This window comes from Buteo buteo, chromosome 23 (assembly GCF_964188355.1).
Source record: "Buteo buteo chromosome 23, bButBut1.hap1.1, whole genome shotgun sequence".
Lineage (NCBI taxonomy): Eukaryota > Metazoa > Chordata > Aves > Accipitriformes > Accipitridae > Buteo > Buteo buteo.
Genome location: NC_134193.1, coordinates 21,679,986 through 21,703,796, shown reverse-complemented (window position 1 = coordinate 21,703,796; position 23,811 = coordinate 21,679,986). Strand labels below are relative to the sequence as shown.

The window sequence follows — 23,811 nt, the reverse complement described above, 5'->3', positions numbered from 1 at the left end:
TGTTTTTTTAACCCCTGTGGCAGCAAAACTGTAATGGGATCAAAACCTCTCCTGCTGCTCTGTGTCGGATGGCCTGCAGCAAGGTGACTCCTGGTTATTAATCTCCCATGCTCAGGTATATGACAGATGGTTTACAGTGCCAATAGCAAAAAGGAAAAGAAAAAAGGTCTGAATCCGATTAATCATCGATCTGGAAGAATATAATAAGCACAAGGGACAGGGGGAGAGGGAGAAGATGTGCTATGATGCTGCGTCTGATTCTCAGCACAGGCAGCCCAACTGTGAGAAGGAAGGGGAGGCTGGCAGCGGCTGCAGAGAAGTGTCGCTGGCAGTGCTGGGCGCTGCTGCTGATGCTTTTGTCCATTCTTGTAGCTAAATCCTTCCAAACCGACCAAGCATGCCCTAAAAAATCCCAGAATTCTTAATGGGCATTAAACAATGTAACAAAGTAAAACTAATTTAGAATAGGTCAGCTACTAATTTGTGAGTGTCTGTCCCCTATCCATTCAATACAAATACAACTCATACCAACACTGTATCTGTAAAGGTTTTGGTTGAAGTGTTAAAGTCTGCTTTATTTCTCTAATTTTAGATGTGATCCTGACATGCAGATTAAGAATTGGGGTGTATTTATATACCTGTATGGGAGATTAAAGTGAAAATTAAATTGTATGAACACCTACATACGATAAAACTGTTTTGAAACATCCAACTTGGCGTTGAGAGCTTCAAGTTTTTGGTTTGATGCAGGTGCCTCTCCTTCCCCCAAAGCCATTGTACTCTCACTGTCAGAACTTCATTTAAATTGATGCATTCCTACTAAATGGTTTGGTTTTGAGTAAAGGATGCTTTTTAATTTTGTCAAAGATGTTTCATCTATCTTTTCTGGCACAGCAGCTTCCCTAGCATGTAACGTGGTTCTTGGCAGAAAGCTGATAGATTGTGGTAGTGGGTTTTGGTACTGTGCAGGGCTCTGGTGCGGCGGGTGGTAGAAATCAGTCAGCTCTGATGGCTGAAGGGGCTGTACGCTCAAATACTTTGTCACTAGCCCTTACCTTGCCTTGGCCAAGTGTTCTGTGTGCTGCTAGACACCAGCTGAAGTTAGGCAAGAGTTGATTTGCCCAGCCACTCTCCCTGGCTGTTGAGGAGCAGCTCCCTGTGCACCTCCTGAAAGGGTTTCTGTTTGCTGGACGGGCAGCGCAGGCAGCAAAGCTGTGGGACAGAGCGTCCAGAGGCAGCACGGGGCCGTGAACCTGGGCAGGTACCAGCCTGTGAGTTTATTGCCCTTGACATCTCCTGGTTGTTTCTTCCCCCACCTCCTCTCACCAGTAATTCTCCTGCTTTTTTTAGTGTAGCTGATGGAATTGGTCTGAGATGCAAACATCGCTTGTGAAAGGGCAAGGGAGCCTGGAGTCCTGGTGCAAAGTGACCAGAGTCACCTTGTCTCACACTGGCAGAGCTGTGCAGGCATTGTTCGTGTTTTAACAGTATTCAGATGCAATTCTGCCAGCATCTAAAAGCCACAAATAAAAGCAAACTTTCTTAAATATATTCGTTTCAACAGGACAAGAGAGCTCAGAAAGAAAGCAGCTGGTCCTGGAAAATAAGGTCAGTATTTATCGCCTTTAAATGTTTTGAGACATTTACGCTAGTTGTATATCTAAAATACAACTATAAGTGAACATGTGGTTAAGATCCAACAAACAAGCCTTCCTCCCTGAGATGTTATGTGCTCTGTCTTTGCTGTCTGTCCTTTTTTTGTCCCGTTTTCTATCTGCTACTTCTCAAACTGCGTAGGACAAATGAGCAGGCATGGCCCAGGTGGATTGGGCTCTTCCTGCAGGTAGCGGCTCTCTGGTCGGTCGGTTTTGTGCGTCACCTTGGCTGCAGCCTGGTCTGGTTTCTGTGATACACCCTTCAGATCAAGAAGGTACATGTACCAAGTCTGAGTCATCTCTGTGTCTGATTTTAATCTTCAAGAAGTACTATAAATAGGAGTTGAAAAAACACTTGTCAGGTAGGTTGTTTTGCCTCTGGGAAATGTTTTGGTTTGGAAAAAGCAGCCTACTGCAGAGAGGGCAGCCAGAAACAAGAGTTTTTACAGGAGGGCATAATTCTGCACTGGGAGAGAGGAGTGTAAAATCACCTGGGTTTGTTCACATTTAATGATGTTCCAATACAAACAACAAAATTTGGCCACAGAATGCAAATGCACAAGGAAATGCAGACAGCTGCTCAGCAAGGGCAGGAATGAAATCACGGGATGAGCTTAACGCGGGCGTTTAATCATGGTGCTGACCTGGGTGCCAGCCAGTAAGGGACAAGATTTAGAAAAGTTTATACTGATTTTTTTTAGGGCCAAATCTACCTCTTCTCTCTAAAATGTTCAAAATATACCTTTGCTGAAAATCTAAATAAATGTTGCTGTGCAGTCGCTGGCGTGACTCACGCCGCAAAGGGGCCTGCTGGGGTGGGCTTGGGGGAATCCGGGTGACTTATTCAGACGGGGGACTGCTTTTCCATTCAACCTGAAGGCCCTGCTTATTTGTGCCACCGTAGGGTTTAGATAACTTTCCGTCGTGGATCTTGATCAGGTGCAGGGCTGGAGGGGTACGGGCTCCCCAGAGAGGGAAACCCCGGAGCAGCTGCAGCCCGGCTGCAACCTCTGCCCTTCCCTCTAACCGGAGGGACCACTTTACATGAAAAAGCATTGCAGACAATTGATCTCACTTGTATGGTCCACTCCGGTCACCAATAACCTCCTGCTCAGTGAATCATCGCTTAAGAGGTCGCACAACCACAGACAGATGTTTTCATTGTTGCTGCTCACACCACACAAACGCAGGCAGCACCGTCCTCCCGTCCACATCCATCCCCGCGTGGGCAAGCTGCAGCTGGGCTCCCCGGAGGCACTTGTTTAAAAAACCAAAGGACGTCCTATGAGCTGTGTTTACCGGGAGCTCAAACAGAGGGTAAGTCTGGCAGCACTCGCCTCTGCGCCATCCCCAGAGCTCACAGTGGTGGGGGATGCTTGGAGCCCTTGCCCCAGTTGGGTGATGCTGGTGGATGCACCAGACTAAACACCCAGTTTAGACGCAAACCGCTGTCTTCTACCTTGGATGTGGCTGCGCACTGTGATGGAGAAGCTGGTGAGGACGTGAGCAATTTCTACAAACTGCCATGGCTGAAAGACTAGCAAGGAAAACACAAGGGCTCGGCAGTGCTGGGCTGGAGGAAGCTCCATGTGTGGGGTCCCCAGGCTCGTGGAGGAGGAGGTTTCAATAGCGTGTTGGAGGCTGTGCCTGGGGTTGGTATGTGTCGGTCCTACAAAGAAACAATTTCAAAGCTTTTCCCGCTAGCAGAAGGGTGAGGTGCAGGAGGAAGATGCTTTGCTGTCCTGGACACTGCCATGTGGGAGCTGGTGGCACAGCTGGAAGAGATGTCAGGTTTGCCAGTGTTGGCTCAGCTGAGCTAGTTCCTGGTGAGACATTCCTCCTTGGTGGCAGAGAGCATCTCAGCAGCTCTCTGTGTGCCTGGTGGGCTCTTGTATGCTTATCAGTTGGTACCAAAACAGCGCTGGCAGCCTTCGATAGCTACAAACAAAAGCAGGATGTTTGTGGTCTAACTGAAACGAGCCGAGCTTGTGCCTTTAGCCAGATGGTGAAGGATGCTCGAGGCTGGAGCAGCTCAGCGCAGGGCAAGGGCTGTCAAACGCTTATTTTGGAAGTGCTCCAGCTGGCTGGAGACACGGGGCATGTGGATCCCGGTGTGGATTCGTGACACGCTGACAGTCTTTGGACTCTGTGTTGCTCCACATTTGCTGCTGTTTGCCTTTTTTTTGAGCGTTGCGTTGCTGGCTGGGCGAGGGAAGCGCAGTGAGGTTGTGGTCCTCGGTGTGTGGGGGGGGGGGATGTTGGTCACAGCACAGGGTACAGCCGGTGACGGGGCAGACCCTGGGGGGACAGACCCCCACCACTGCCACGTAACAAGCTGTCGGCAGGTGTTGGTTATTTTGGTACCTGGGCACAGCATCACCACCGCGCGCTGGCTTCCCAGCCTGAGGGGAAGGGAAGGGGAAAGCTGGGGAAAGGGAACTGTGGGATGGGAAAGGACCGTGTCCTCCTCTGGCCTTGCTGCTCAGCACTTCTGCACTACACGGTGCTGCGAGCTGCACAGGAGCTCTCTACGTGCTGGGACGGCTGGGCAGGACACGGGCAGGGCAGGGCCAAGCCAGGTGAGCACGCACCAGGCAAACCTGCCTGCTGTGCCTTCCTGGGTTGGGGCTGCCTCTCTGCCTCCTTGCGTACCATTAGGAAACGAAAATCCAGATGATATCCTGGTAAAACCATCTCGTTTCTGAAGAGTTAAAAAGAGCGAGTGGAGGCTCTTTTTTAAAAAGAGAAGGCTCTTGCCTTGGGAGTCTCCACTTGCAGATGTTCCCTTGCTATGACATCCTCCTAATGCATCCCTGCCAAGGCACCAGCTCTTTAAATCTCCCTGGTTTCAAATTCCTGTAACACCTCCCTATAACTGGTTTTATTATTGCTTGGAAGTGCCTCACAACCCCCTCTTGATGAATTGGGATCATGACATACTTGGTTGATCAGGGATAAAAAAATCAGCTGGTGCGACCAGAAATGATTGAAACTTCCAGGGCAGAAGGTGGGACATCACAGGATTGTCACCCCGTCCCCAAATGGCCAACACTCCCATCCGTCCTCATCCCCCTCCTAGGGAACGGCAGCAGAGAGTATGGAGGGGGCTGTGTCTACCTGGATATATCCACCTGGAGATCCCACATCTGTTGTCCTCACCCTTGCCTGCCCCATACCTCACGTGCTGCCTGGTCCCAGATTTCGGGGCAGCGCCCAGGACCAGGACTCCCTGCCCTGGTTCTCCTCTCGTCTCCTGTGACTTTGTGGTGGGCAGAGGAGCAGCCAGCAGTGCCCGTGGGGGGGTCAGGGTGGAGAACCCCATCAGGAGGGTCTAGCTGGGAGCAGCGCAGCCCCCACGGCCTCACGGCATGCAGTCACCGCGCCGGCTGGAAGTCCTGCCAGGACGGAGCGGGAGCCCAGGAGCGGTCCCCTCCTCCGGCTCAGCACAGGAGGAAAATGCAGCCATCTGCTCTCCTACAGACTGTGGCTATTTCATGCCTACAAAATACCTGGCCAGCAAGATTTAGATGTGGATAGATTTTATGTGATAGAAATACATAATGTTGGATGTAAGCACTGTGTTATCAGCATCGGAGCAGCGCAGCGCAGGGCTGTGGGGTGGTAGTGGCCGGAGGGCGGCGTAGATCAAACCTTCACAGGAGACTCGGGCTCAGAGCCCCCCCCATCGAAGCACCTCCTAAGGAGCAGGGTCACTCCGTTTATTCCTTGCGATGCAGCCGGCAATGACACAGCCTGCTGTGGCCGCGTGTCCCAGCCATGTCCCAGCGGGGACACCAGCCCTCCAGCAACGCTCCGGGGACTTCTCCTCTCCTCCAGCTCCTGCTGCCTCCCGAGCGTCCTGCCCTCTTGCAGGGCCTGGTGCTGGTGAGACAAAGCTTGGAAACTGGCTGGAGGAAATGAGAGGAGTTTTTTGAAATCATTTATTATTTTAAATGTCCATTTTCCTGGAGGTGAACTGGGATCTGATGGGGATCAAGGCTAGTGACAGTGGCTGCCAGCTACCACGTCATTATGTCGGCGAGGGCTGACATCTGCGTGCGTTTCTGGAGCGGGACAGAAGCGGGCTCTGTGTGCCTTGGGGATGCCGTTTCCTGAGCTATTAACGCAGGGAAGGGTAATGACCGTAGGATGGAAGAGATTTCATCGCTGTGTTTGCACAGAGGTAGCATCTGCTCCGAGCAGCTCAGCGTGGGTGGCCGGCAGTACGCGCCGGGGTCCTAGCCAGCAGGTGGGAGACGCAGGAGGTCTGGGAGGTCTCATCTGATGCTTCTCCTCTGGTCTTCTCCCGCAGAAACATTGCTTTGGTTCCTTCTTCTTGGCTGTGTCTCAGCTATGCCCATGTGCTGGGCAGGCTCGGGAGGACGGTCCGGAGCAGCCGCAGGAGAATCGGATCAGGACGGGTTCCTACTGCAAGCTCAGCCACCGCCGGGGCACCGTGACCACCTACAGCGTGTCCTCCCCGTCCGTCTGCGCGCTGCCACCTGCCTCCTCTGCCTCCCTTGGGGAGCTCAGTGCCTCAACCGGGTGCAGCAGAGGAGGAAGGACTGCAAGGGCTCCCTGGGCTCTGTGATCCTCCATCCGGAGCCCTGCGGAAGCGGGATTGCTGGTGGCCTGGTGCTGGAAAGCAGCGGGAGTGGAGGGTGACAAAGCACAGGGGAGTCCAGAGCGTCCCAGGGAGGTGGGCATCCCCCGGGGAACCCCAAAGCTGGCTTAGTGCAAGGTATTCACTAGCAAGAGAACTGGGTCTGCTGAGGACAGCCACGCTCCTGAGGCACTTGAGCTTTTCACAGAGCTGGTACCAGCCTCTCCTCGAGGGCTGGTGTGGAGGACGCCCAGGATGGGACCATCTTCTGTCCTGCTCCTGCTCGGCACAGGGGTGGGCAGGTCCCCGTGTCCTCGTCGCTCCCTGTGGGAAGGAACGGGATATTCAGTGCCAGGCTGGGAGCTCGGCTCAGCCAGCGCCTGGGCAAGGATTGTCTCTACCTGGGCAGGCTGTCCTGGTACTAGAGCTCAGCAGATGATCCACCGCTCCGAGGGCTGCCATGTTCCGCAGCATCTGGCACATGAAACGCCACGTATGGGCACTTCTTCACGTTGAGGCACACGAGCTTCTCGAGCGATGCTGTCTTAACTATGTCAAAGCCAGTTGCTCCACCGAATGTACTGGGTTTCCAGTACTCTGGGGAGCAGATGGGGTTTCCAAGAAGCCCCTTCAGGGAAAACGGAGCTCCGATCTCCACCATGCTTTCCCCAAAAATACCATTGGGTTGGGGTTTCTCAAGCAGCAAGCCCAGATAAAACTCCAGAGCATCAATGTCTCCATACAGCTCTTCCAGCTCTGCCGCCTTCTCTTCCTCTCCTGCACCAAGTGAATGTCAGAGTGCTTTAGCAAGGGAATGGCACCCGGCAAGGACTGGCCTTGCTGTGGGTAATGGGAATGTAGCAGCTCCCGCAACCCAAGCAGCAGCGAGCCCAGCTCCCAGGCCAGGCACTGCCCTCTGGACCACTCGTCCAGCCCCGTAGGAGGAAGGACCCCTGCAACCAAGGCATCAGCCCTGTCTGCCCTCGTGCGAGGGTCACGACCAGGCAAGGCTTGGATGGGCAGGACCGGCTGCTCTGCTGGGCAAGCCCAGCGGCTGGGGGGCAACTCGTGGTCTCGTGCCCTCCCTGCGGGCGCAGAGCATCTGCACTGCCCCAGCGAAGCCCTGAGAACTCCTGCGGCAGCACTGCAGCCCTACCTGTTAGCTCCTGGAAGGACTTGTAGGGCTTCATGCCAAACCTCTTCCGATACTCGTTAAACGGCTGTAGCCTCAGCTGCCGGGATTCCTTGATGACCCCAACGGCCACGTTCAAGACATTGGCATTGATGGTTTGTCCCCCACCGATCTGGAGGGCGAGAACACAAGGAGGAGCACACGTAAGGCACAAGGAGGCACCAGCATTTCCTCCAGGGGAGCCACCACACTAAAGCTTCTGTGTCCTGGGCATGGTGTCATGCAGACCAGCACGTCATCGCAGCAGCAAGAAGAGGAATCACTGGACAGTGTCAAAACAGCTGCAGAGCAGCTTGGGCTAAAGTCAATCCCGTTCACAGGGCAGGGCAGGGAACGCTGCAGACCAGCACGTCATCGCAGCAGCAAGAAGAGGAGGAATCACTAGACAGTGCCAAAACAGCTGTAGAGCAGCTTGGGCTAAAGTCAACCCTGTTCACAACCCTGTTCCCCGTCAGGGAACGGTGCAGGGGAAGCCCCAGATGGACGGTGATGCACTGGCCTGGGAGGAGAGGAGAGATCACGGGGGTTTGGGGTCAGGGAGAACACAAACACCCAAAGAGCAGCGGGTCTGTGCCTCAGTCTTGTTTTGCACAAGCAAAGAGGGTGAGAAATGTAGATGTAATCGCTTGGAATAAAACATCCATGTGATGGCAGCAAAGAACAGTGCCAGCCAAGCTGCTCCTACGCCCAGGCTGCTCCACAGCCCGGTCTGGGCCAGGAGATTCCTCCCAGTTTACCGCAGGCTCCAGGCATCACCGCAATGTTTCCTACAGAGTCCGAGAACAAGCAAACGGGGCTGCCAAGGCCCAGCCTTGCTACAATGCTTGTGGGGAGGACTTGCGACATGCCCGTCAGACATGTGTGACATGCGACTCACTGCCCAAAGTGGCTGTTCGTTACTGCCGTAACGGCACTGCCTTCCCGGTACCGCGAGCATCCCTCCCGGAGTCCCACAGTCCCGGCACTGGCAGGGAGGGGAGAGCAGGACCTTACCCTTCCTGCAATCTGCTTGGAAAAGGATTCCACCAGCGCCTCCACGCCGTAGTCCAGGAGCATGGAGGTGTTGTAGAGGAACTGCTCGTAGTTGTACTCTTCCCCTTGGATGATGAAGGAGTCGGGCATCAGCCCGTGCCAGTGATAGAGCTGGTTGAACTCCACCGCGATGCGATTCCGGTACTGGAACTGCGTCCCAAACAGCAGCTCGGGGTCAAACTTGAGGCTGAGGAAGTACCCACTGAGGTGCTGGACGTAGTCTTCAATGACGATCTTAATGGTCTCCCCTGGGCAGGAGGCGAGAGAAGCAGCCGTCAGCTGGCAGCAGCCAGAGCTACCAGCTCTGTACCCAGATGATGTTACCCATCTGCTATGGCAGCGCATCCCAGCACCCGTTCACCACCTGGGACCTTTCTGACTACGGGCTTGTTGAGTTGGTTGGGAATTTTTCAGTGAATTATTTTTTCACCAGCAAAGGTCAGTCTGCCAAAACCGAAATAGTTCCTGAGGAAGCTGACCTTGATACGCTTCTTAGAGATAATGTGGTGACATGGCTTTTTTCTGGATTTTGGTCAAAAATGACTTATCATGAGATTATAGTAATTTTATAATGAACATTAAAATGAAATAATTCAAAATTATGACAAACTTATTAAAAATTAATTTTTTTGATGGACCAAAGGCAATTTTTGCTCTATGGACCAAAGCCAACGATCCCCAGAAGGCTGCCAGAGAAACTCCTCCAGCCTCTAAAGCCAGCCTGGCCACCACCCTCAAACGGAGACCAACTAACATCCAAGTCCTTGAGGCTTGCCCGGGCAGGTGGGACACGGGGCTCCACAGTGCCCGTGCCCCACGGCACCGCCGGTCCTCACCGATGAGGATGAGACGAGCCGTCTGGAAGAGCTGCTCGTCGCTCCAGGTGGGATGCTCCCGTTTCAGTATGTCACAGACGCGGTTGTGCTCGCGCAGCCAGAGCGTGGCGTACATGCAGAGCCCCGGCAGAAGCCCAAACACCTCCTGGCCCATCGCCAGCTGCTTCTCCTTGGGGATGGTGGACGGGTAGACCATGTGAACTGGAGCATCGGTGACCGTGGGGGGGTACACCTCTCCATCCACCACCTTGGGGAAACAAGAACGGGATGGCAGAAAGGGAAGAGGGGAGAAAAACCACCGCGGTGAAAGCCTGCCCGGCTGGGACCTGCCTCCCTAAGGGCACCACGGCCGCTCTCCTGCAAGCGGTGAGCGGGACAGAAACACCTCCCTCATACAGACCCGACTGCGGAACGCCTGCTGCCGCCAGAGCAGCTACACCCCAAAGCTCATCCCTTTGACGTGGCTCCTCTGGCCAGCAGCCACATGGGCATCAGGGCTGGGGTCTCCCGGGCGCTGCCAGAAGGACACGGCCTTCAAACAACCCTGGATCACCGGGCTGAGAGATATTTCAGTCGTACCTGGAATTTCAGCTTCCCATCTCTGAAGAGTCGCAGCTGGTGCTGCCGCTGCAGGTTGTCCCCATACAAGTGCCCGAGGTCCACCTGCCAAAAAAGCACGGCATCAAGGCTGCTCCAAAAGACCATGCGTGCACTGGTCCCCCTCCTCACTCCCCGCATGCCCCCCGCTCCAGCACCCCTCACCCCATGCCCCAGCGCCTTGGTGAAGCCGCGTCCCATCTTCCCAGACGTCTTGAAGAACTGGTGGGTGAAATGCTGGGCGAAGAAGGCAAACATCAGGTTGGTGCCTTGGGGATCGGCTTCAAACTTCTGCCGCAGCAGGAACCTCTCTGCCAGGAGCTGGGCGTCGGGGAGCTGCTGCTTCCCTGCAAAGGATGGAGGTTGAGGCAGATGCCCCGTGCCAACCCGGCTGGGTACCGGTGCTGGCCGCGGGGCTGTCGGCAAGCATTGCCATATCTGCTGCAGCACCAGGCACTGACTCATGGCCATAGACACCTTACAGCCCTCTTACAGAGGCCACGACATGCCCCAGCTCAACCTGAACTGTCCCGGCAGCATTTCGGATGCCATCAAGCTCCTCCTGCCCACGGGGCCAGCTTAAGCAGGACAGCGGCAGTCCATGGCACTGCCAGCGGTGCCTCGCAGATGTGCCCATGGCAGCGAAAGCTCAGGCATGGGTGGGTGGGAAAAACCGATGCCGCGCCGGGTATGGACCCGGGGTGCTGCTCCGGCGACTCAGCCCCATACTCGGCACGGTGCGGTGCCGGTCCCCCCGGGCGAGCCGTGTACCTTTGGTGCCCATGGGCGTCGGGCAGTTGTCCGGCACGGGCGGGAGGACACGGGTGTAATAGCTGACGTTGGAGTAAGCCTCCCAGCTGATGTAGCCGTAGTCAGAGTTGAAGGTGGGGGGGCTGGGGATGAGATTGGCGCGAACTGAAAGGAGAGATGGGGGTCACCACCGTGGGGCCGGGGGCATGGGGCAGCACCTCACGGACTCTGCCCCCAGCCCCTGCCTGCCCACTCAGTGCTGTCAGACGCCCTCCTCTGACACCCCGAAACCCAGAAAGGTACTGGCACCGGAGCATGCAGACGTCCCAGGCTTTGCTCCGAGCCTTTTAAAGGCTGCAATCCCCTGCAGAAGAGGAGGGCTCCTGCTAATGCACTGCGCGGATTCTTGGATGATGAATGACAACCACATAGAAACGGTAAAACCAACAGCTGGAGCCTTGCGAACGTGTCGCTATGGCTCCAAGAGCTGGAACCTAAATATTTATGCAAAATGATGAATGTGGGGACATGAGTAACAAGGGCCATGTTTCCACAGGCTGCTTTCCGTGCGGCTGCTTAAAAGCCCTTTGGTCCGGGGAGCACGGTGTGCTGAGACCTGCGTGTGTTTTCCAGCTGGTGGGCAGCCTGGTGCATGTCCGGGGACACACGTTCGGGGACACACGTTTGGGGACACACAGCCAGGGATACACAGGCAGCCTGGCCCACCAACCCCCTGCGCCCTGCTGCTGCCTGGCCGGGCAGCCTCCTCTGGGCAGGGTGATGGGACGACAACCTCCCTGGGTGTCCCCGTGAGGTTATTCAAGCCCAGTGTCCACCGTGCCCGCGGGAGCTGCTCAGCATCACTCCAGCCGCGCCACCCCCGCCATCACCTCCTGCTGATGCCCGGAGGGTCCCCGACTCCTGCTGCACCCCGAGACCCGCTCCAACCCCTCACCTGTAAGCACGAGCCTCATGAGCGTGTCCCTGATGAAGGTGCTGTTGATAATGTCCCAAAACCACCTGAAGTGGGTCAGGATGAAGTGGTAGAAGGCAGGACTGGGCTTCAGCAGGTTGTGGAGGCGCGTCCAGAGCTCGGCTGGGGGAGACAGACCAGGCAAACCGCTCACCCCGCTAACGAAGCCTGCTAACGACCCCGGCCCACCCGCGCTGTCACTGCCGGTGAGAGCACGTGTTGCAGGTGCAGCATGTCACCTCGGGACCCACGGGTGCCACAGGTCCTCCAGGCAAGAGGGACTTACGGGAGGTGCAGTTGGCCCCGAAGTATCCCGTCCGCGTGCAGTCGCACTCGTATCCTCCCAGGCCGACCCTCACGCACACCCCTTGGTGCTGGCAGGGGAAATAACAACAGGGATCCACTGCGGACAGAGAGAGAGAGGTCACCATCCAGCCACAGTGTCACCGTGTCCGGTGGCTCCCTGCTGCTCACAGGGTGACACTGACCCGGACACAGCTGAGCCGGGATGCACCCCGGGGGGGTCACCCTGAGACGAGGTGCTTTGATGCCAGCCACCTCCGTGAACCCAGCCCCCAAGTCTGGTGTCAGCGACGTGCTGCGGGGAGACGGCAGACGGGTGCTGCAGGCACCGAGCACGGTCCTGGCTATTGCAACATCACGCCTGCAGTAGATACTACCGCTCAGCTTTTCTTTTATCTCCCTGGTGAGATATTTTGGGCAGGAGCATCGCTTTGGCACCGTCCCTCCTTCCTTGTGGAAGTTAGCCTCGTCTGAAACACCCGGGATCGCCAAAGGAACCATCCGCACCCCGCGGCCACGCACCGACGGGTGCTGCGAGCCCTGGCCCCAGCTCAGGCTGTTGCTGCCGAGCCCGTGCCCTGCCCGGTGCCCCATGCCACCGCGGGGCCGTGTCACAGCGGTGTCCCGCACAGCCGGGGCCGTAGCCTCGTGCACGGGCGGCTGCTGTGCCCCCCCCGAGCCCCAGTGCAGGATAAAGCAATGTAAACACGGCACCAGTGTTAATAATAATGGCAATTGTCAGGGCTGAAGTTTGCTTTGGCAAGTGGCTCCTCCGCCCTCGCCGCTCCGAGCGGATGAAAAGGGCCAACCGCTGGGCTCCCACCCGGCCCCTTCCTCCGCCGCCTTTGTGCCCCCGCCTGCAGGCGTGAGATAAGGGCCCCTTCCCGCTGGCCGCACTGCGGCGGGATCCCGTGGGACGGAGGGAGACCCCCCTCTGACATAAAGCAGCTCCCAGCTCTGGGGCAGCGCTAGGCACCCATCGGCACCAAGCCCCTCCGACCCACCCTGAGGCGGGCAGCACTTTGTAACTTCACCATTTGCAGCCCCTCCGAGAGCCGCAAAACTCAGGGGAGAAAGAGAACCGAGAGCCGGGGTGGCCGGAGACCCCTCTGCCTTTCATCAGCCCAGGGACTGCGCTGGAAATTTGGATGTCCTCCGCCCCAGCTGCCTCCTGAAAGCCTCGCTGGTGGCAACCTCAACCTCACCAAGCCGGGTCGGTCCCCGCAGACCTGGGATGGAGCCTTTGTGCCAGGAGAATACAAGTGCCAAGAGCCAAGACCTCCTGGAGCACACCCGGCTGAGGGTTTCGGTGCCCATCGGCAGGACGGCGGTCACCAGCCCCACTGGGATGCACAGCGCTCGGGGACAGGGGTGCCACCGACACCCAGTGCTCAGCTCCAGTGCCACCAGCTGTGGGGACGGGCAGCACGCCCTGAGCACCAGGAGGGACTGAGAGCCGTTCCCAGTGTGCCCAGTGTCACGGCTGCTGAAGGAAGGTCTCCCAGGTCCGTCGGCGGCTCTGTGTGGTCCGTGAGCTTACCAGACCCCTGCCAGACCTGGTTCAGATTCTTCTGGAATTTGGGAACAGGTTCCAACGCCGGGGTGGAGGGACGGGCACGCAGAATAGAAACCACGTTTTTTTCCACAGGAAATTAACATCTTTGAAAAATAAAGCTAATTTTGCAAAGTTGCTCAGTCTCCCAGCTGGCCACACGTGCAGGACAGGGGCTGCCTGGGAGCCCAGGGCTTGGCCGGCAGCTCTGCCCCGGCTGTGCTCAGCCCTGTGACCCCAAATCCCTCATGTCACGGGGGCCTGCTTGCAAAGATGCATTCAGCTCCCAGCTCTTCCATCAGACTCCCTTTCATCTTGGATCTTTTCATGTATCCAGACAGGAGGCAGCAGGCAGTTTCTTACTTATCTCAGAGAAATTAAGGTCAGACCACCCGTTCGTTTTTTTTGCAAGAAGGGAACTTTTGCAAAGGGGGCCATGTTGCAGCACAGCTGGAGCATCCTGGAGGCTATTCCTGCGTCGGTAGCTCTGCGCTCGACTCTGCCGTAAACTTTGCGAGCACCTAAGAGAGCAGCCCTGTGCCATGCCTGGTGCAACGCAGGGGGATGTGGGGCTGCCCGTGGCCACCGCGGCCACGGGGCCGGGAGGATGCTCCATGCCGCGGGCTCCAGCACGGCAGGTCATGTCCTGCCCCATCCCTCCCGCTGACGTGGGGAGTCAGAAGTTCACGTTAGCGGGGCCGCTTTGTCGGGGTTCTCCCCAGCACGGGGCTCGATGGCACGTCATGGCCGAGCGCTCCTCCAAGGCGGGTTTGGCTGCGCGCTGGGCTTGGCCGAGCTGCCTCCTCCCACGGTTCACATCGGTGTCAGCGCCGCGGGGTCCCGGAGCTGGGGTGGGAGTGGCATGTTCCAGCCAAAAGGGTGGGAGGGGGACAGAGCGTGTCCTGGCCCGTGACAGCAACCCCTTCGCGTCCTTTCGGGAGCCTCCCTCCCGCAGTGGCTCCGTGCCTCTCCCCACCCCGGCCAGGAATTCCGCGCCGGCTCTGCCAGGACGGCTCCAGGTGTGGGGAAAGCTGCTGCCAGCCTCCACGCTGGAGCACGGCCCGCTCCGTGACGGCAGAGCTGGTGAACACGCTCCATCACTGCTGAAAAATGCCAGATTTGGGGGACAACATCCGCTCTGTGAACCGCAGTCAAAGCAACCTGGGGTGAATCACAGGCAGGCTGGAGCCGGGCTTGCTCGATGGCACACGGCTCCGCAGCCGCAGGCTTTGAAGACGATGAGAGCCTCATGCACTTGTTTTTCTGATTCAGGGAAGTTTCCTCAGGCCCACGAGCTGTTCACAGCACACGCAGTGCAGCCAGATTGTCATCTGCAACCACTTCTGGCGGCACCACGAGCAAGAGCAGCGTGCCAGGGCCGCAGCTGCACGCCACATGGGGCTCGGCGATCCTCCTCCCCGCACCTGAGCCAAGCTGCCGGCCCCAAGAACGGGCTGCGGGTGGGCAGCCGGGCTGGCTGGAGCGGGCGATGCAGCCCCAGGGCTCTTGGAGTGGCAGCGGGCTCCCCTTTGCAGCCCGGGTTGAAGCTCCGTGAGCCCCGTTGCGGAGGGGCTGTGCTGGGAGGAGGCAGTTGACAGTGGGCTGTGGAAACAGGCATGAATCAGAAGCGGCTCTGCCACAGGTCCCTGCCTGCCCTCGCTCAGCGGGGTCTGTGCCCGACCTGCCCCGTGGTTGGAGCTCGGGCAGACGGTGATGTTGAGGTGCTGTCGCATCTCCCGTCTGCCAGAGGGTGAAATGGCACGAGCTGTGGAATAGCTGTGGAGAGGACGGGCAGGTTTATTTTGCAAAAACACTTCTACGAAACTACACCCCTGAAGGCAAGTCAGCAGCCAAGGGCAATATCTGCAGGGGAAAGCAGAGAAACACCATGGGACTAGCTTGGCTCCGCTCGCAGCCAGAGGAAAAGCCTACAGAGAGCAAACATCGTGGCTTGGAGCCAAGGTGCAACCAGCAAGGAGTCAAGTAGAAGTGCTCTAAGCAGCAAACACCAAGTGAGCAGGCGATCCCAGCCTCAGCCCAACATCCTGTTATTTGGTCTTCGAGAGCAGATCCGAGGGCAAGATTAGGGCTGTGGTCCTCCTGGCTCAGTGCTGCAGAGGAGCAGGAGCCTGGCCGCTCTGCTGACAGCACCTTGGGGCACAACGCAGTTCCCCTAATTTCTCAATCAGATATCTTCCCTCCTTAATTAAGGCTTGGAAGAGAGCTGTTCTTTCATGTATATCCCAGGTATCTTTTTTTTTCCCCCACGTAGTGAAATTTGCTTTGATCCTGGCGTGCAGCAGTCAGCTCCAGGGGTTCGTCACAGCTGCACCATCCCAGCGTGCGTCTGACCCAGCTGCTTCAGGCATGCGGGTCCCCAGGCCCTGTCCTGTGCCCGGCAGGAAAAACGGATGATGGTCCTGGATGTCCTCAGCCCCCAGGAGGAGCTTCCCGGGGAGATGACACCTGTGCTGGGAGATGGCCAAGCCAGAGGAGGGACCGCACAGAGGTTGTGCCTTGCTTGTCCCCACCACCCATGGTCCAGCCCAGCGGGTGACAACCAGGTCCATCCCATGGGATCCCTCCTTTCGTGCAGATGTGCCTGACGGGCCCCCGCAGCAGGGTGCCTGCTGCAGCGCTCGCTCCTGCTGCTCCTGCTCCGTCCCTCCAGCCCGAGGCCAAGAAGCCCAGAGGGCTGCGGGTGGCTTGGCCACGCTGGGGGCACCCAGCCAGCCCCACTGTCCCCAGCGAGTGGACCTGCCACCTCCTGCCAGGTCGCACCCCGACTCCCGGAGTCCCCCGCAGAGCAGGCACAGCCGCGGCCTCAGAGCAAACCCAGGGTCGTGTTCCCCTTTTGGACACATACGCTGCCAAAACGGGGAAGTCTCCACCTCAGGGTCATTGCTTTTGCACAGGACAAGCCGCTCCAGGACAGGGAGGTCTCCCCTCTCCCAGTAGGATGGCTGCGGGGAGGAGGCACGGGCGGTGGGGAGGGCAACACGCCGCGCTCCGGCGCCCGGCTCTGCCTGCTCAGCCCAAACCTGCTTGGTTCAGGTCGTTTCTCTCGCAGTCCCGCTTCCCCCTGCAATGGGGGGGGTACCTGGTCAGCTCCGCACGCTCAGCCTATGCAAATTTTGGGGGGGTCGTGGGTTTGGACACGTTGCTTCCCACCCAGGCAGGCTGCTGGAGATGGGGTCACCATCAGCCACCGTTTGCAACGCGGGCGGCCAGAGCCCCGCTGAGGGATGCAGCCCAGGTGCCTGGGCTGGTTTTGCTGAGAATGTTACTTTAGTAAGGAACTGTAAAACCTGAAAAGCGCCACGAGCTTCACGCTGGGGTGGTGTTTTTCTGCAGTGAGGAAGGTCATTTCACAGAAGAGGGCCTGGAGTCAATGCTCTATTAAGGACCTGGAGGAAACCGCACTGTAGGGGCTGCGGATGGAGCTGATGGGATTTGAGATGTGGTTTTATTTCACAACACGCTCTGTGGATGCTTGCCATAAGCAGCGTGACTCCTTGACATCCCCAAGTGCACAGGCAGCCCGAGCCCACCGCGGCTGTGCCAGCGTGCGGCGAACTGCTGCGGCACACGGGCACGGGAACAAAACGATGGCTGAGGCCACCGGACCCGTCCTTGCTGCTCCCAGCCCTCCATCCTCACCCCCAGACTGCGGTTTCACCTGGTGCTTGTTTGGGGAGTGCGGGGAAAGGCCCTGGCTGCCAGCATTCATGGATATTGCCCCCCTTTCTTTCGAGAAGCCCCGTCCCAGCCGGGAGGCCGCGGGGAGCAACCGGGTGCTGCCCCTCAGCCCGGTGTCGGGGCCACCCCGGGGTGGCCGCGGTCCCATCCTGCCCCAGGGTCTCGCGGGCCGGCGGTGGGCTTGGCGGGAGCCCAGCTCTGTCGTGCGGCCGCGGCCGCGCTCGGGCCGCCTCGACGGCTCGTCCAGCCCCTGTGTGTGGTCCCCGCGCGGCCGCGGCGGGAGGTAGAGGGGAAGTTTGTGTTTTTTCACAGGCGATTTCGCTCTCCGGTCAGGCGTGATGCCCAAACCCACGCAGCTCCGGGACCCGCGGGGGCTCTGACCCCAGGCGCTGCCCTCGGGGGTCCCGGCCGGCGGTGCCACGGCTCCGGCCGGCCTCCCCCCTGCCCCTGCCTGCCCCTGCCTGCCCTGCCCTCCGCTCCGGGGCTTCTCTTCGAGACCCCACGGCCCGGTCCCGGCAGCGGCGGGGCGAGGACCAGCCCGGGGCGATGGGCTCCAGCCCGGCCCCGGGGACCCGGCGGACCCCGGAGCCGTCCCGCAGCGCTGGGCAGGGGGGGGGCTTGGGCCAATCGCCCCCACCTCTCCCGGCCACCGCCCCGCGTCCCCCGCGCCTCCGGGGGTCCGACACCCCGGGGATGGACCCTCCCGGACCGCGTCCCGCTGCAGCCCCCGGTACCGGATCTCCCGGCGCCGGGCTCCCCCTCGCTCCGCGGGTCCCCCCCCCCGGTGCCGGATCCCCCCCTCCCCGCTGTCGTCCGTCCCCCCGCCCGGTGCCGGATCCCCCCCCCCGGTGCGGGATGTTACCGCTTCCCCCCCGCCGCCGGTACCGTCTCTCCCTCCCTCCCGGTGCCGGCCCCCGCCCCGCGTACCGGAGCCGTCGGTCGCGGCGCTCCCGGGGGCGCAGAGCAGCACGACGTGGGCGAGGAGCAGCCGCAGCCCCGCGGCCGGAGGGGCCCGGGCCCGGTACCCACCGCCCATGGCGAGAGGCAGCTCCGCCGCGTCCCGCCGCCCGCTCCCGGCCCGGCCCCGCCGCCCCCGCCCCCGCCGCGCCTCCTCCCGCCCCCGATGGGACGGGGCCGCCTCCGACAACCCGGCCCCCCTCCCGGGGGCTCTGCCCCGGGCCCCGAGTCCCCCAGGAGCCCCCTGCCCATCCCCAGGTCCGCCCGTCTTCCTCCTCCCAGTCCGCACCTCCTCGAGCATCTCCGTACCCATCTCCTGGTCCCCACGTCCCCCTGCATCCCCGTGCCCTGGTCCCCTGGTCCCCACGTCCCCACATCCCCCTGCATCCCCGTGCCCTGGTCCCCACGTCCCCACATCCCCCTGCATCCCCGTGCCCTGGTCCCCACGTCCCCCTGGTCCCCATGTCCCCCTGTATCCCCATGCCCTGGTCCCCTGGTCCCCATGTCCCCACATCCCCCTGCATCCCCATGCCCTGGTCCCCACATGCCCCTGCATCCCCGTGCCCTGGTCCCCACGTCCCCCTGCATCCCCATGCCCATGCCCATGCCCTGGTCTCCATGTCCCCCTGGTCCTCATATCCTGCAGCATCCCCATGTCCTGGTCCCCATGTCCCCCAGCATCCCTATGCCCTCACCATCATCCCCAGGACCCCCCTGCCCATTTCCTGATGGACAAGCCCCCCCTGCCTGGGTCCCCAAGCCCTGGGGCACCCTGTTACAGCTCTGGCAGCAGCACCCTCCCCGCAGTGTGGCCGTGGGCTGTGGGCCTGGCTAAGATCCCTCTGACCCACTGCAGGAGGCTGCCCCAGCAGTGCTGCCCAGCTGGCGCCAGGATCTGGGCTGCCCACAGCTGCCAACAGCCAGAAAAGCTGAGTTTATCAGTGAAACCATCGCCGGGTGTTTCCTGCCTGGCTGCTTTGCCCCCCAGCGCCAGCCTGCTGACGGGGACAGGATCTGGCCAGCCCAGACCAGGCAGGCACCAGCCACCCCGCAGGGGAGCACGTCGGACTGGGAGAGGCTCTGCGTGTGGCTGGGGTGGCCGAGAGCGTGACGGGCTGCAGATCTTGCTGGGCTAGCCTTAGGGGATGTCCCTGAGCCTGGTGGCACCCAGAGCCCAGGGGCTGTGGCTGCTCACCCTTTCCCGTGCTGCTCTGCAGCAGAAGCCCCAGCACGGGCCTGAGTGTATTTCAAGATTATCTCGGGTTTTGCTGTCACCTCCTTGTAGAGCGGCAGGAAGCCCCAGCAGGGCTGGGGGCTGCGTGGTTCCTGCACGGTTCCTGCGTGGTTCCTGCACGGTTCCTGCGCTCTGCATAGAAAGCAGCTTTGTGGTGGGGACAGGGTGGGAGCGGGGCTGCGGGACTGGGACTCGTGCTGCGGGGCTTTGCTGGGTTTCAGCAGCAGGGAGGGAGCATCCCCACAGGGCAAGCGGCCTTTGCAGGTGTCCAAAAAAGAACAAGTGCCTCAGGTCCAGCTTCAGCAGGCAAACCCATCAGCTGGGACACAAGCATGAGCTCAGCGGGCCCTTGATGCGCTCTCATAAGGTGGGGACACTGGCTGCCTCCCAGTGACGAGTAAGTGCTGGAAACGAGGGGGAGGTTTTGCTGTACACATGCAGTCGGCGTGGTCAGCGTGTGCTGGGGCCAGGGCTGCTCCTGCCTGCTGCGAGCCTGCCTGCGGGCAGCGCCGTCCTGTCTGGGCATTGCGTGCCCGGCTGCTCGCCCCGTCCTCTGGTCTCCGAGACAAAGAGCGGTTGAGCTGCATGGATGGGCACCGAAAATAAAGCCATGGCAGGCTGGCGGTTCAGCGCAGAGGGAGAGATTGCGGCAGGGTGTCGGGATGGTTTCAGCAGGAGCGTGGGGGGACGGTGTCAAACACTCGCCCAGGCGCTGCCCCGGCCCCCCCGGCCCTGTGCCCGTGTGCAGCAGGGGCTGCAGGAGCGGGGCAGCGACAGGTCCCCCCACCCGCTGCTGCTGCCACCGGCCCCGTGGTGTTGCAGCCCCACAGAGAGCAAAGCGGTTCACCCTGCGGGTGGGCGTCTTTCCCTTCCGTCCCCACGGGCAGCACCGCCAGCCCCAGCTCTGGCCTTTCCCCCTCCCTCCCTGCGCCCGGTGCCTGCTGCTGTTGACCGCAGTGGTGGGACCCGGAGGAGCCTGATCCCCCCCTGCATCCCCCCGGGCCAGCCCAGCAGCCCTTGGAGATGTCCCACCTCCAGGAGCGCTCCCGCACTCGCGGCTCCACTCTTCCCTCTTGTCAGGTTTTAATAACCATTTGCTTGCACAATACGGGAAACAGTTGCAACAGCCCCAAGGCTGGCTGTCTCGCCAGGGCCGCTGAGGGGCTGCCATGGAGGGGCTGCCCCTGAGCCGCAGGGCAAGGGGTGGCCCGGCTGTCCTGCGCACCCCCACCACTCCTGGCATCTCTCCCGGTACCCAGACCCCTCGCTCCAGGCACTCGGTGCCATGCTGGGGCTGCTCAGCACAAAACCCATCAGCTCCCGACCTCCCCGCTGCCAGCCCCGGCTGCCAACAAGCCTCCCTGCTTCCCCTTCATGATGGCTGTCTGTCTGAGCTGCAACCCAGGATGTCTGTCCTCGTGTCCCAGGATGGGAGCCAGCCCCGGGTCCCCAGAGAGTCCCTGTCCCCGGCCAGGACAAAGGTGAGCGGTGCTGCCTGGGCATCACAGTGGGACCGCAGCCTCGCAGCCTCCCTCGGCGCGAGCACGAGGCTGGGGCTATCTGGGGCACAGAGGGCACGTCCAGGGGTTTGCCACAGGCTTGGCAGCGTGGGTGCTGGATCTGGCCAGCAAACCCCCCGACATCCCTCCGTAGCAGCAAAGGGAAGCTCCAGCGCGGTGCTGCCGAGCCCCACGTGTTCATCACCGCCACGGTCCTGGGGGAAGGCAGGAGGAAACCAGACAAGGAAAAAGGTTTCCTTCGGCCTGATGGATGCCCTCGGAGGGGCGAGGGAAGCTCTCGTGGGGCAGCGGCACCGGCAGCTGCTGTCTGCGGCGTGCGCAGGGCAGGAGGAAGAGCCCACTGGGTGCCGGCCGGCTCATGCCGCGGCAGCTGGCCCCAGCCAGCGTGCCAAGCACCGTGCACCAGTTGCCTCTGGTGGCTCACCGGAGATTTCTTCCCTCCTCCCCGCTGTGGGGAGGGGGCTCTGCCCTTCGTGGTCCCAGTGCAAGAGCCGGCGAGGCTGTGGGAGGTGAGCGGCACAAGGGGTCTGCCCCAGCCTCTTGACCCCGGATCGCAGCCTCGCGTGCGGCCCCCGCTGTCGCCGATGACGGAGCCAGAGATGGAGTGTGCGAATTCCCAAAGCGCACGAACAGCCTGGCGTGTGCACCGGGAAAATAAACTCACACGAGCGGCTTTGGGAAGAGCGAGAGCCTCCCCGGGGCTGGGCAGATGCGGGGCTGAGGGGGCTGTGGGGATGGGTGGCTGCTGCTCCTCCGAGCGCAGAGCAGCAGCGGGGACGTGGCCTTGGCACGGTTCCTGGGAGCGCTCCTCGCCGACCAGCTCCCAGTGGGACACGGCAGCAGGATGGACGGCCGTGCGGCAGAGGCAGCCTGGGGTGGTCGGGCTCTGGCTTGAAGGGTTTCAGCCCTGAGCACCCAAAACCTTCTCGGAGGTGGCCGGAGCAGCTCCTGATGCCCTCCTGCCATGCGGTGCCGGGGGGGCCCTCACTGTGTCTCGTGCCACACTCTCGTCCGTCTCCTCTCAGCTGGCCCCGTGCCGGTCTCACGCTGCTCTTCTGCTTTTTGCAGCAGCAGCTGCAGGCGTCAGGGCTGCGGCTTCGCCCTTTTTCCTCCCGCAGCTTCCCTCCTCCTCCCGGAGACGTTGTCAGAGTTTTGCTTCCTTTTTCAACCCCCCCCCCCAACTCAGCGCAGGGGGGCTGCGACCGTGGCCCTGGTAATGCGCCAGCGACCGGACCTCGGTCTTTGCCGAGAGGCGGCAGCGGGAACGGGAATCGCTACGGGGGTCTTGCTCCAGTTCAAAATAGGACGGGGAAGGCATTTTTGGAGATGGGCTGCAGCCGTGCTCGGATGCCCCCGAGCCCCTCCGGCGGAGCAGCGGCTCTGCCCGCATGGTGCGAGGCCTGAGACGTCGGTGAGAGGTCACCGCCGCGGCGTGACCCCATCCCGGGCCCACGGTGTACGCATCCCCGCGCAGGCAACGGCGAGGCCCCGGTGCTGGCGGAGGAGCCGGTGCTGCCGGCCGCGTCCTCCCGTAGGGAGGCAGCAAAACACCGTCTACGGCAGCGCGGCGTTGGCCGGGGCTGCGGGAGGCACGAAGCACCGCTGGTCCTGAGCTGCTCTGCCTTGGGCCATCCCAGCAGCACCTCTCCGGCCACTTGGGACCCCCTTCGCCCGGGTTTGGGGGTGACACCGCTTCCGTGAGCCGCGACGCCACCGGGGCAGGACAACGGGACCTGAGAGCCTGCGGTGGGTCGGTGCTTGAAACTCCTTCTCCTCCGTCTTCCAAGGGGTGCTGGAGCCGTGGGGACACCCGTGCCGTGGTCCCACAGCCGTGGGGTGGGGGGGGTGAGGTGGCAGCTCAAGGAGCCCACCCCGGGCAGGCGAAAGGCGGCGTGGTGCAGGTGTGGAGCCTGCCCGAACCCCGCGCAGGGAGCGGAGCCACGGGGCAGACGGGCAGGCGGACCCCCACGGCTCCCCGGTCCAGTGCCTGGGAGGAGCGTGTCCCCCTGATCCCTGGGGATCTGCACGGCCCATGGGTCATCCCCTGGCCTGACCCATCCTTGCGCATCCCTGAGAGGCTCCTTGAGTGGGACGTGGCTCAGCGGGTGGACCCTTGCCCATGGGTTGTGGGGGTCTGGGCAGAGAACAGGGAGGCCAAAACCCCCCATTTTTCTACTGAAATGTTAAGGGCAGCTGGTGCCGAGTCCCCCATGGGGAAGGTCCCCGACAGCCACAGGTACTTCAATCCAGCCCAAGGGCACAGCAGATGCTGGTGGCTGGAGACCCCACACGGGGCATCGCTCTGGTCTGGTCCACCCCGTGCTGGGCTCAGAGGGACTGTGGGGGCACGGAGCCAAGCAGGGCAGCAGCAGGGCAGCCCCGGGAGAGAAGCCATCCCCGATGCCCGAGCAGGGCTGGCGGCCCCTTCCCCAGCTCCGCTGGGCACGGCAGTAGAGGACCCAGCATTTCCTCCGGCACAGGGAGCTGACAGACGCTGTTTGGGGGGCTACAAATCAGAGCTGAAAAGCTGGGGCTGGACAGGCTGTCTGGGAACTCGTAACCTGAGCCCCAGGAAAGGAGGACTCAGGAAAGCGCTTTCAGCAATCATATTCATCATCTTCAGCTCAGACTCATTAGGCTCTCGGAGCCCAGCTCCGCCACCACCAACGCCTCCCGCACGCAGATAGAGCCGCCGGCTCAGACAAATAAATGCTTCCAGCTTCCCGGTGGATGCGGCAGGTCAGGGAGCATCTGATGCCAATTACCCGCGGTGTAGGGTTCCCCGGCCGTGCTCGCGAGGCGGCTCCCGTGCTCTTGCCCTCCCGCCCGGGTCTACCCCGGCCACGGGGGGTGCTCAGCCACCTCCACGGCCCCTCCAGCTTGGAGCTGCCCCATGGATCACCCTCTG

The 23,811-nt window shown here is 60.8% G+C and overlaps 1 protein-coding gene across 1 annotated transcript; it reads right to left on the bottom strand.

Moving 5' to 3' along the window:
• Positions 1–1,445: 1,445 nt before the first annotated feature.
• Positions 1,446–18,249, bottom strand: PTGS1 (prostaglandin-endoperoxide synthase 1). The gene is made up of 11 exons (XM_075055286.1): positions 18,120–18,249; positions 11,925–12,041; positions 11,621–11,761; positions 10,687–10,830; positions 10,081–10,262; positions 9,898–9,981; positions 9,319–9,565; positions 8,444–8,730; positions 7,415–7,562; positions 6,660–7,035; positions 1,446–6,582 (listed from the first exon to the last, which is right to left on the bottom strand). The coding sequence occupies exons 1-10, from the start codon at positions 18,226–18,228 to the stop codon at positions 6,680–6,682; spliced, it is 1,815 nt and encodes a 604-aa protein (XP_074911387.1). The 5' UTR covers positions 18,229–18,249; the 3' UTR covers positions 1,446–6,582; positions 6,660–6,679.
• Between the last annotated feature and the right edge of the window lie 5,562 nt (positions 18,250–23,811).